Source organism: Cetorhinus maximus, chromosome 11 (assembly GCF_964194155.1).
Source record: "Cetorhinus maximus chromosome 11, sCetMax3.hap1.1, whole genome shotgun sequence".
In the NCBI taxonomy this organism is placed as follows: domain Eukaryota; kingdom Metazoa; phylum Chordata; class Chondrichthyes; order Lamniformes; family Cetorhinidae; genus Cetorhinus; species Cetorhinus maximus.
Window position 1 is genome coordinate 87,598,316 of NC_135889.1, and position 13,630 is coordinate 87,611,945.

At 40.6% G+C, this 13,630-nt stretch overlaps 1 protein-coding gene across 1 annotated transcript in view; it reads right to left on the reverse strand.

The window, feature by feature from the left end:
- dpp10 (dipeptidyl peptidase like 10) overlaps positions 1 to 13,630 on the reverse strand; it is a 942,753-nt gene that overhangs the window by 444,790 nt on the left and 484,333 nt on the right. Inside the window, exon 5 of the mRNA XM_078552405.1 lies at positions 9,073 to 9,147. Coding sequence (XP_078408531.1) covers positions 9,073 to 9,147 — 75 coding nt within the window. The remainder of the gene's footprint in view (positions 1 to 9,072; positions 9,148 to 13,630) is intronic.

Genomic DNA, 13,630 nt, shown 5'->3' on the forward strand with positions numbered 1-13,630 from the left:
AATGTGCGCTCTTTCGCGCATGCGCGAAAGAGCACACTGCTCCCTGAGACTAAGTGCTGTCTCAGTGAGAGCGCTGAATATTTAACTTTAAAAATAGAGAAAGAAAAACATTATTAAAATGTCCCCCTCATGTGATACTGTCACACGAGGTGGGACATGTTAATAAATATGAGTGAAACATTAATAAACTTTTTAAAAACTGAGATGAAACCTCATCCCGCCAGTGGATGAGGTTTTATCTTTTTTCAGAAGCCCGCTGGGGCTCCTGGCCTGCCCGCCAGCCTTAAGGTTGGACGGGCAGACCTTTCAATGAGCTTAATGATCCTGCCAATGGCCTCAATTGGCTATTGACAGGTCGGTGGGCGAACAGCTGATTTCACTGTCCGCTCACCTTCCTAAAAATTTAAATGGACTGGGATGACGTCGGGGGTTCCTCCCGACATCATTCCACATCATTTTCCTGTCAGCGAGTGGGCCCCGCCCTCAAATCACCGACGGGAAAATTCTGGCCAATAAGATCACGACTGATCTGATTGTAACCTCAACTCCATATTCCCACCTATGCCTGATAACCTTTCTCCCTCTTATCAAGAATCTATCTATTTTGCCTTAAAAATATTCAAAGACTCTGCTTCCACCGTATTTTGAGGAAGAGTTCTCAAGACTTACGACCTCTGAGAGAAAAAAAATTCTCCTCATCTCTGTCTTAAATGAGTGACCCCTTATTTTTAAATAAACCTGACTAGCTTGAATTCAAAAGAGGGGGTGAAAAGTTACACCTAGCCAGAATAAGTTAAGAAACAGTGCTCAGTAAAACCTGGCAGTACAGCAGATGAGACCCCAAAAAGGTCATTCTAATAATTTTTTGGTGGCGGGGGGGTGGGGAGTGTGGGGGGAGAGGTGGGGTTCGCCGAGATGGTAGGACCATTCTTCAGGACAGCACAAGAATAAAAGCAAAAAACTGCGGATGCTGGAAATCCAAAACAAAAACAAAAATACGTGGAAAAGCTCAGCAGGTCTGACAGCATCTGCAGAGAGGAATACAGTTAACGTTTCGAGTCCGAATGACTCTTCACCAGAACTAAGGCAAAATAGGAAAGAGGTAAAACATCAGCTGGTTTAAGGGAGGTGGGACAGGTAGAGCTGGATAGAGGGCCAGTGATAGGTGGAGATAGCCAAAAGATGTCAAAGACAAAAGGAAAAGAGGTGTTGACTGTAGTGATATTAGCTAAGAATATGGGCTACTGCTGCACTGTGCATCTCTCTCATTACAATTAAAACTGCCCTTTCCAGACCCATCTTTTGCTCAACCAGGTCTGTCTTTGGGCCGCCCAATGTTGCAATGGTGTGGATAAAACAACAGATTTTTAAACCTATTGTTAGCAATGCCAAGGGTAATCAGCTGGTATGCTGAAAAGCTATTAATCAGTTTAATCTAGATAAATGTAAGAAACCACAATAATTTTTATAATTCCAGCGTCTTAAGCTAGATGGGTTGTTATATTACAATTCTACAGCATAAAATGAATACTTCACAGCTTGCATTGTGCTGGATCAAATGAAGTCATTTTCACATACACCACTTGACTGGTAAACTGGTGCAGCACATCATCCACTCATTATGGATCTTGCTGATTTCTATTTCAAACTTAGCAATGCTTATAAAAAGCTCAGTTAAAAAAAAAAACTGCTGTAGAACTAATGTTGATCTGCTTTGATTAGTAATATTGTTACATTCCCAGCTGATATTATTACTGGCAAGCCTGATCCCAGTGTGGAACCCGACTTGATAGATCCTAACTTTTACTTTTTGTTTAGATACGTGGAGAGTAGCTACTGAACAGAGTCACAGGAGTCAGCTGATGAACTTTTAACAAAAGAATAAAACATTTATTAAACAAGAAAAAATGAACTATATTGCAAAACTCCTTCACCCACAACTATACCTTTACAGATATATACAGATTTGTAAGGATAACACAAGTTACAAAAGCTATCTTATACTCTAATATTCACAATAAGTACATAATCCATGTAAAACAATAGACGACCTGTGGTCAGACACATCACTCTCTGAAACTAAGTGACAGATGCCACCCCAAACAGATGCTATGGATCTCTCCTCAACTACCCCGAGTCACTTGTCACATTGACAACCAGTCTCATTGAACTCCGTCTTTCCAATCTCCACTCTCCAACAACTCACGATGGAATCTTCTCGCAAACTGATGTTTTCTCTCAGGTGCCTTCAACAAGGGTCCACCTCCAGGGTTTTGAACTCTCCTTCCGATGTTCCTCTCCCCTGGGTCACCACATGCTTTCAAGCTTTCTTCCATGTATGGGTAGCATTTCCCTTTTCTCGGCACCTCTCCCAAGGGACTACCATCGATGAGGAAGTCCAACACTGAGCCAACTGTGCCAGTGCTGCCTTCTTCAAGCTGCACCAACATGTCTTTGACAACAGGGACCTTCGCAAGTCAACAATGGTACTTATTTCTAAGGCCATTGTATTGGCCACCCACCTCTACGGCTGTTATCTGAAGCCACATTAAGATCCTTGAGTGCTTCCATCAGCGGTCCATGCGTCGAATCCTGGGGATCAAATGGAAGGACCGCCGGACTAATGCGAGCGTCCTCCATGAAGCTGCGTCTACCAGCACTGAAGCCCTGCTCCTGTGGAACCAACTCTGCTGGATGGCCCATTGCATCCAGAATCCGGAAAACTATCTCACTCGGCAGGTTTTCTTCTCACAGCACTCCATTAGCCAACGCTCAAAGGGCGGGCTAAGCAAAATGTATAAGGATATGCTGAAGGTCGCCCTAAAGCACGGAGGCATTAACACCACTGACTGGGAGGAGAATGCTGCTCGGCATTGCTCGGCATGACACCACCTGGTCCATCAAGGCACAAGCCACTTCGAGGCTCAGCGACTCGACAGCGAGGCAGAATGGTGGAGGCAGAGGACGGAGAAGGAAGCCAACCCGGGGCTGCACTTTCCGCTCCCCTGCGCAACAATGTGCTCCCACTGCGGAGGAACATGTGGATCCAGAATTGGGCTCCTCAGTCATCTGAAGTCTCACCAAGCTTGACGGACCTCATCCTTGTTTTCGAGGGACCACTGCTGCCGACCAGACACAAAAAGAATAATTGCAACACAAAACTATTTCAATATATCAGCAAAGATACAAGCATTTTGTTTTCAGGAGCATTGCTTTTACTTTCTGAAATGTCATCTTAGTAATTTTGCAAACAGTTCCCGCCTTGTATGACCAGTGTATGTAGAATAACAAACAAACTGTTCAACATGCAACAGAGTTACTTTTTAAACAGGATGTTGCCTTCATGAAAGGGTGTTTTGCAGTCTGTCTGGGGAGAAGGAAGGATAGATTATACTTAGAATTATATTCAATGACTCCCATAGTTTCAAAGTTACGGAAACCTGCATAGGTAAACACTGTTATGAATGTTCAATCCATCTTTTGAAAGATAATTAACACTTCAAAACTTTGAAGACTCCATCCATTGACTAATGTGTGCTGGGTAATAGTAAATCAATAAAATGTCATATTTCCCTGGGAATTAACTCCTTGTAAACTGAATTTAACCTATAGCAATCTCATAATATAAATCTTAAAAACTCTTATTGGTCATAATGGTAAAACTTATACAATGTTACACAAACATAACAACATTCTTTTTTTACAATGTCATTGATGATTCACTAATTGCTGAATTCGGCAAGATTTACAAAAGCCCAAGTGCTTTTCCACTCTGTTTTCAAATCATAAATATGTCCATTTATCCTTTTGGAAATTGTAGAGACTTTTCACCTTTGTTCAGAATTTTAAAGTCAACAGATCGAGCATATGAACCACAGGAATATTCTATTGAGACTTTTATGAATTCACTGCATCAGGACACACTGGGAAAGGCTATTTTAAACCGAGGAACCTATGGATTTAAATAAGGTACTTTTTCAAGCAGAATTATCATCCAGACCAGTAAAAAATACAGGCTGGATTTTACTCTTGACTAGGATCCCCGCCCCCAGTGCAAATGTCGTGGGCAATCATGCTCCCGCGCTAGAGGCTTGCCTCACAGCAATTTAATGACTGGTTAATTGGCTCAGGGCAAGACTTCAACCCTCACCTGAGGAGGAAGTCATGACTGCAAGAGGTGCCCGCTAATCAAATGGCCAAATGTTCACTGGTCCCAGCAGCACCACCGAAAACGGTGGCCCATGCTGGGACTGCATTTAGTCCCCAACAGAAATCAACACTGGAGCCAGACACTGAGGAAAACCATTGAATCCATTTTGGTTGGGAAGAGCTTTTCTAGTTTCCTGACACTAATCATGCACCAAAAACTAAATCACCTCCTTGAAGCAATTGCCTAAAAAGCCACATACAGCATCACGCATCTGCATGTGTTTTACATGCATAGAAAACCACCGCCAATATAACAAACTAAGCTACTGAGAAATCCGCACAAATAGTGTTCATTTTTTCCTAATATGGGATTGATCCTCTGTCTCCAATGGGACATATCTTACATTCGTCCAAGCTTAATTGTGTCATGAAGAGATATTAATGTCTATAATGTTACTGGAAATTATTTTTAAATTGGAATTGTAGTGGGTTCTCTGTCTATGCGTTTGGCTGCGTGTGTCTTAATTGGATTAAAGACAGCTAGTCTGGGTGCTTTGATGTATAGTAGATGTTGATTGGGATTTTGAGATGTTAATTGGGTAAACAGTAAGGAGGATAGAAGATAAAGTGTAAATTTGCATTTGTTGAATAACGCATTCAAGAGTGGGAGTAAAATCTTGCACCTAGCTGGGAGACGTCAAGCAATATGTTTATATTACTAATAAAATTAGTGGGATGAAAATGTTATTGTCAGTAGATGCGATGTTAATAGCCTAGTGATACAATGGAAAATTTACATTCAAAGGAAAAGCTGGGCATAAACAGAAAGGAGTTTGCGTGTATAAGTCAGAGGCATTTAAGATCTAACCAACCTGTAAGCCTATGACTGTGTCTGCAAAGGAGCCAAATTGCAAGGAACCTCATTTTGAATTTGTAAGGTCAAATGTGCTTTGCCTGGTGTCTATTTAAAATCCATGGGTTATTATTGCCTTGGTGAAAATTTACCTGGGAGTGATTAATTTGGGGGTTTGTTTAAAAGTTATTATGGTAGTAATTTGTAGACACGTGTATGTGTTTAGTTTGTCATAAATTAATAAATGTTTAATTTAGTTTCATATAAAATACCTCTCGAGGCTCAGTGGTCTTATTCTTGAATTCAGAGCTGCATCTCAAACATATCATTTGAAAATATAGTTTATGACAGTTGTACAAGTTTCCCTCTGGGATTTAAACACTCAGCCTTCACCAACTGCTGTGCCATAACAAATTACAAATTACAGTTAGGATCCTCCAAGTGTTATCAGAGGTGCTACTGATATTCAAATAGAGAGTTTGGTGGAGAGACTTCTCGGACTAGAGGAGGTTCTCAGGTGGGGATGGGAAAGATGAAGAGATTTAAATATAGGGATGCAAATTTGAAATTTATGACATTGGTAGAGAGACCCCAGGGACGATGGCATGTGAAATTTGGTATGGCACAGGATATGGACAGCAGATTTTTGAATGGGCGGACAATTAGGGAGGGTGGAGATAGGAGGTTGGCTGGGAAAGTATTGAAGCAATTGAGTCTGGAGGTGACAAAGGTATGTTTTCAGGTTTTGAGGACAGTTGGCTGAGGTAGGGGAAGCAGCAAGACTTGTTAAAGATGGTATCTTTGTGAAAGAGAGATCAGGCCAGATTTGCAAAAAAATGAATGCATTGCCACCTGACAAGATTGGATACTCCATATTCCACTGAATGGTTTGGTTTCGCCAACGGAAAGTGCAAAGATTCAGCAGCAACCGCTTGCCTCTTTGTGACCCAATCATGCGGGATGCTAAATTCAGCCTCTACAAATAAGTATTATCTCATTTAGCCACCTACTAATGACTTTTGGCAAATGTAAACTTTCTGGGGAAGCTATTTCCTATTTGGCTTTCAATTGTCAGATTAGTACAAACTGGATTGTTTTATTTATTGCAAGGAATCTCCACACAGTTGAAATATCTTTTTTCTGAGGAGGAGATTGATGGAATTCCTAAAGGGATTACTCCTCAATACCATCTGCCTTAAATATCCTTTCAATTATAATAGCTTTAATAATAGTGAATAGTGATATCCAATGAGTTGGAGGTGGCGGTGAGAATTTGAACAGAGACAGCTGAAATATAGAAAAAAAAATCACTGAAAACAAAGTAATATTCTTTGGAATAGGATTTTCACTGTTTATCCAGTTTCTCTAGAGTGTTTACCAATCTTCCATTGAAGGTACAGAGAGATATTGGAAGAACTTTACATAAATTTTCAGGTATTTACTCCTGGGACTTCTGTAATTTGCTGTTATTTAAACACACACGACGGGATTCCGCACCCACCCGCTGCTGTGATCTTCCGGTCCCGCCGCAAGCCCATGGGCTTCTGAGTGGGACATCACCTCGCCCACGGCGGGTCCCGCCCGCGACAGGGCGGGAAAATCCCGGCCACAGTATTACAGCTTATATTGCCAATAATCAACAGGCTTTGACCTTTAAGATGTTACAGCAGAACACTTAAAGAAATTCAAGGCAATCAGGCAGAGTTAACTTGGTTTTGTGAAAGGGAAATCGCATTTGACCAATTTATTGGAGTTCTCTGAAGGAGTCACATGTGCTGTGGATAAAGGGGAGCCGGTGGATGTACTGCACTTAGATTTCCAGAAGGCATTTGATAAAGTGCCACATCAAACGTTATTGCAGAAAATAAAAGCTCATGGTGTAGGGGGTAACATGTTGACATGGATAGAAGATTGGCTAGCTAACAGGAAGCAGAGAGTTGGCATAAGTGGGTCTTTTTCTGGTTGGCAGGGTGTGACGAGTGCTGTGCCACAGCGATCAGTGCCGGGGCCTCAAATTTTTACAATTTGTATAACTGACTTGGATGAAGGGACCAAAGGAATGGTTGCTAAATTTGCTGATGACACAAAGATAGGTAGGGAAGTAAATTGTGAAGAGGACGAAAGGAGGCTACAAAGTGACAGGGATAGGTTAAGTGAGTGGCAAAGATCTGGTAAATGGAATGTAATGTGGGCAAATGTGAAATCGTTTGTTTTGGAAGGAAGAATAAAAAGTAAAATTATTATCTAAACGGTGAGAGATTGCAGAGCTCTGAGATTCAGAGGGATCTGGGTGTCCTGGTTCATGAATCAGAAAAGGTTAATATGCAGGTATAACTGGTAATTAGGAAAGCTAATAGAATGTTATCGTTTGTTGTGAGGGGAATTGATTGCAAAAGTAGGGAGGTTATGCTTCAGTTGTACAGGGCGTTGGTGAGACCACATCTGGAGTATTGTGTAAAGTACTGGTCTTCTTATTTAAAGAAAGATGTAAATGCATTATAAGCAGTTCAGAGAAAGTTTACTAGACTAATACCAGGACAGGTGCGTTGTCTCATGAGGAAAGGCTGGACAGGTTAGGCTTGCATCCACTTGAATTTAGAAGAGTAACAGGTGACTTAATTGAAACCTTTAAGATCCTGAGGGGTCTTGACAGGGTGGATGTGGAGAGGATGTTTCCCGTTGTGGGAGAATCTAGAACTTGGGGTCACTGTTTAAAAATAAGGGGTCGCTCATTTAAGACAAGAGATGAGGAGAAATTTTTTTCTCTCAGAGTCTTTGGAATTCTCTTCCTCAAAAGACGGTGGAAGCAGAATCTTTGAATATTTTTAAGGCAGAGCTAGACAGATTCTTGATTAACAAGGGGGTGAAAGGTTATCGGGTGTAAGTAGGAATGTGGGGTTGAGGTTATATTCAGATCAGCCATGATCTTATTGAATAGCGGAGCAGGCTCGAGAGGCTTAGTGGCCTGCTCCTAATTCGTATTTTCATATGTTCGATGTATGTTCGTATGCACGTATGTCAAAGCCCTCTCTACTTCCCTAGTTATGCGGCTCACTAGAACACCAGCTCCAGGATGGTTCAGGTGTAGACCGTCCCAATGGTACAACCCCAGTTTCCCCAGTACCGGTGCCAGTGCCCCACAAACTGGAACCCACTTCTCCTACATCAGTCTTTGAGCCACGCATTCATCTCTCTAATCTTATTTGCCCTATGCCAATTTGCATGTAGCTCAGGTAATGAGATTATTACCCTTAAGGTTCAGCTTCTTAATTTGGTGCCTAACTCCTGATAGTGGCTATGCAGAACCTCCTTCCTCATCCTGCCTATGTCCTTGGTACCTACATGGACCACGACCACTGGATCCTCCCCCTTCCACTTTAAGTCTTCTCCAGCCCTGAGCAAATGTCTTGAACGCCGGCACCGGGCAGGTAACATAGCCTTCTGGACCCTCACTTCTTGCTACAGAGAGTAGTGTCAATCTCCCTTACTATACTGTCCCCCACCACCACTACACAATTTTGCACAACTTGAACATTTACTCTTTTATCAACCGCTCACAGTGGGTACTAAATGAAACTAAATCAAAGTTCAAAACAGAAAAAAATGTAGAAACAGAACATTATTAGAGAGAGAAAGTCTTTAAATACCTTCTAAGCCAATGGAGAAAGGATATGTCATCAGCATAAGCACACACTTTTACACTGGAGTATAAAATCGATATGTTTGTTAATAATTTCTATTTTCTCTATTTCAACCACATTTGTTTTCTGAGCTGTTACTATTTATACAGAGGTTGAAAAACATGACAAATTGATTTGGAGCTGGAGCAAGCACTCCATTTACTGTAGCAGCAGGGGGCAAAATAGGTTTTCACCAAAGAAAATATCCACACAGTAAAATTCAAGTCCCTGTTTTTACGACAACAGCCCAAATAATCAAACCAGAATCTGGAAATATTCCAATAAGTATACTGATTTCTCGATATTATAAAATGCACTTGTGAGATCCGCAGATAAGACGCTTTCCTGGTATTTACAAAAAATATCTATTTTGTATAATTGTTAGTTTACCTGTTTGACGTCATATGCAAGAAGAACAAATCTGAGATCTGGAGAGACAGAGTATTTTGTCGCTTTAAAAGTCACCTAGGAAATGAAAAAAATAGAAGATATATTTAAGAAGGTTAACATAGGAATGCACTTTAAAAAAATCGCCTTAATTTTATCCTTATGGCACTCATTCATTTGATGTTAGGCTTAATTTTCTGCTGGAACTGGAGTAAACCTGTCATAACTTAAACCATTTGCACACCATTGCAAGTCCCTAAATAAAAACTTGAAGATTGGTCACCCAAGGTGAAACTTTGAGAATTACAGCTACTTGAGGTGTCTTATGAACTGACAAAATATTTTTTATTGTCCCCTGCCTCTCGCACATAGTAATTTTAGAATCTTCCCCGATATCATTTGAACTCTTTTGTTTTTGAGTTGTTGATGCCATGTAGGCCACCCGAATTTATTTCGTACATATACTTGATTGTATCCTTGCTCATTCCACAGAGAAAGAGGCATAAAAATACATCTGAAATGCCCTGCACTGCAGTAAAATTTAACACCCATGGGAATCCTAGTCTGAATAATAATGTTTTTTACATCAGTAGCGCTGAACTGTTTGTATGAACATTCTAGTTTAGTTTCATTATTTTCAATACCTACTTTCCCTCAGTGCTGAGAAACTTCAAATCCATGGGGTTATTCATGAGTAATGAATGTCTCAGCTGTCAAACACTATGGCTCATCTAACATTTCTGAGAACGTGAAGGTATCTATTTATATCAGGTATTCTCAGTGGCATCTGCAACAGCATGAAAATGCATTTCAATGCATTTCAATGGAAATTACATTGCTTCTGAAAGTGTTGTTCTTTTAAGACAGTATTGTCAAGAAAAGAAATATTCCTGATAAGAGTCAGATTTTATTTAAATAATATACAGAAATATAGAACAACAGCTCTTTTAACATTAGAGCACTGCAAAGGATAAAGGGATACTTTAAGAAATATCATGGGTGTGATTTTTTTTTCCTGAATGGGGGCAACAAGATATGTTTGTTTTTAGAAGAGTGGACAATCAGTTTCCCTGCCCTGTTGTGCACCAAAGCAAAGGTTATTCAGGTAGCAGATATCCTTGGGGTATGTCGGGGCGGATGGGGTGTGGGGGGAAGGGTGGTGGTCAGGGGGAGTTAACTTTTGGTGCCAATAGAAATAATAACTTACATATTTTCAATTCTGTCTCTCAAGGACAATTAGGGATGGGCAACAAATGTTGGTCTTGCCAGCAATGCTTACATCACATAAATGAATAAAATAAACCCTGACTGGGATTGAAAACTCATTACATGAGGAATAAAGTTGCCAACCCATGTCATTGCCACTTAGTTGCCCAACTTGTTGGTAAGCCAATGCACTGTTCCACTGGGTTCCTATGATATGCTTCTTCTGTATTTGTCCTTGTAACTTCCAGGGATTAATTTTAGCCTCCGCTTTCATCACCTACACATAATTTCTGACTTGAATAACCACTAACTTCTTGACATAAATTAAGCTTTGCTTCTTCTTAAATGGATTAGCATATTTTAGGATGTGATTTGTCCTGCATAGTGTTTCTTGGCAAAATTGTGAACTTTATATTACATCAGTTCCACATGTTTAATCATCTTCTACCTCTTTTTAGACAGGATAGAAAGCATGTGTCACAGAAATTCCAATTGAGCTGTTGTTGTATTTTACATGCTGCATTCACAGTGTGGTTGCAATGGAGGGGCGGCATAATGAGCCCAGTGACAGGGCACCACTAAAGTGAACACCTCTGTGTAGATCATGTTGAGCTTCTTGTGTATTAACACAGCTGCACTAAACCAGGTGGACAGTGGGTATTCCACCACACCTTGACATGTGGTTGAGCAGGTTTAAGGGATCAGATGAGCTACTCATTGTAAAGGTACTCTGCCCCAGTGTTGACATGAATGGTCCTGGTCAGGTTCTGGTCAATATTTAAGATGTTGATGGTCAGGGTTCTTGCTAATGATGATCACATTGAAGGTTAAAGGGAGATGGCTGAGCTTTCTCTTGCTTGAGGTGGTCATTCCCTGGAACTTTTGTAGCATAAATGTTGTCAAATAATTGTCAGACCAAACAAGGATGTCATCCAAGATGTTTCAGGTAGCGAGTGCTGCTTTATTATTGGAGGAGGTGTGAAGGGAGTTTTTACACTGTGGAATAATCAGCAAACATTTCCATTCCTAACTTCATCATGAAGGGAAGGACATGGATAAAATGGCTGAAGATGTTTGGGCCAAGCATGCTTTCTTGAGGAACTCTTGCAATGATGCCTTGGTTCTGAGATGACTGGTTTTCAGCAACTACAATTCTACAATTATCTTCTGTTGTGTCAGCTGTGACTCCCTTTAATTACTACTGACTTCAGTTTCATTGGTGGCATTCACAGTCAAGTTCTGAGGTAATGTCAAGGGCAACAACTCTACCTTTAGCCTTGATCAAGACTGTGATGCAGAGTGGAGACAAATGGTACCAGGAGGATCAAATTGAATGGGTGAGCACGGTATTGGTGAATAGGTAACACCAATGGTGAGGCGCCACTAGGGTTTTAATTGGCTGATCTGTCTTTGTGTAATTTGCATAATTGTTGATTCTCCCCCTCCGACATTTTTGTTCTGTTTTTCATAATGTTAATAAAATGTTGCATCATCTTTCAACCTTCAGTTCTGATAAAGCGTTATACACCCCAAATATTTGTCCTTTCAGTTTACCGAAGCCTGTTAATCTGCAGTGTGTTTCTAGTTTTTCTGTATTTAGTTCATACCAGCTGCTCCTGATAAAATGTATGACAATGAAGCCATTATTAACCAAAATCTATCGCACACACTGTGCACAGTTGTGGCTGAAAGCTTTTATTCATTATCTTGTTGCCATGTGGCCCAAGAATACTGTATAAAAGCATGTTTTATATCAAAAATGACTTTATTTATTGAGTGGGCTGAAACTACCGGATAGGTTTAAAATGACTGATCAACTGCATTTCAAGTGACTTAAACAGCAACTCCTAACAATGGCCGAACATTTATATTGCTGTGCCCTACAAATTACAAAGCCATCAGAAAGGGGCTGGGATATCTAGAAGTAGCCCGCTAGAGAGTTAATCAACTTAGACAAGTGTGAATGACCCATCTCCTGAACTATTCACAAAACTTCCAGACATAACTCGTCTGGGTGTGGAAGAAGCCATGAGACTCAAACACTTTGGACAATGGATCCCGGCTGAAAAGGAAACTCCATCTGCCATAATCTAATCATTTTTAAACAATGGACCTGGAACCAACCTATTATGACCATATTTGAGTAACTGGCCAGTTGGTGAAAGGAGGTCATGTAAAGAGCCAGCTATGCCTCTTTGTGTTTTAAGAAACTGTTTTTTTACCATGCCAGTCAGGGTGAAACTAGAACTATCCACAGTGGGCACACTCTATCTCCAGCCACCCTGCAAGCGTGTTCCCGGCCACATACCACAGACAGCATCTTAAACATCAACATAGCAGCTGCTGATTCTTGAAGAAAAGACAGAAATAATCCATCAACATCTTTAAATCATCTCGACTCAGAATCTGGAAAGACCATTGGGCCCGGTCTGAAACCACCTAAGTCATCAATTTACAGGATCCGTATTCAATTGACTTTTTTGGATTCTTAAGTAATTTAACCTACCCTCCCACTTTGTCACTTACTTCTGCACATGTGTGTGTGTGAATTCTTGAATGCATGTACATGTGCAAGTGACAGTTAGAGCATTTTTATTATTTTTTTGGATTGCATGTTAAATACAATAAATACTACTCCCTTTTCTTTTAAAACTTACAAGGAAACATGTCTGTGTGTGTCTTTTGCAGTCACAGCACTTAAACAATTCAATACTCACTGAATTGGCAAGCAACATTTAAAAAAAAACACCTGTTGCCGTTAATTTGAGGGGTGGAATGAGAGGGGAGCCATTCTGCTGATTATCTCCTGATTGGAACAACATTTTGAGACCGACAGGCTATGTTCATACCAGATACTCCTTGCTCCAGCACTTTTAACTGTTTTGCAACTAGAGCTTTCTTTGTTGATGAATGCTGGTTGTTCCATTACACCGTACTCCTCAACTCTTAGCCTTACTATAATGCAGCACAACTGCTTCTCCTTGGAGAACTTTATGCTGCATGCAGTACCACCTGCACTTTTCTCTAATTGAAGATTCACAACAACTCTACACACGCTAAGATAGATGGAGCTGATCCATAGTTTCAAAATGAACTTACAGTTCCCTGGGAAACAGAGAGCCTAAGAAGCACCTTGATTCTAAGCCCATGACATAAGAAAGCAAGTAGTTACACAATGTTATTACTTAAGCTGTAAATGTATCTATCGTGGCTTTGTTTCAAGCAAGGAAATAGCATAATATTTCCACAAGATAATGTTGTCATGGTCCCTTCCTTATCACTTCAAAGCATCCTTTCTGTTTCTCTATTCTTCCACTGACCCCTCCCCACTAACTAAAGGGAGTCCTCCTGGTAT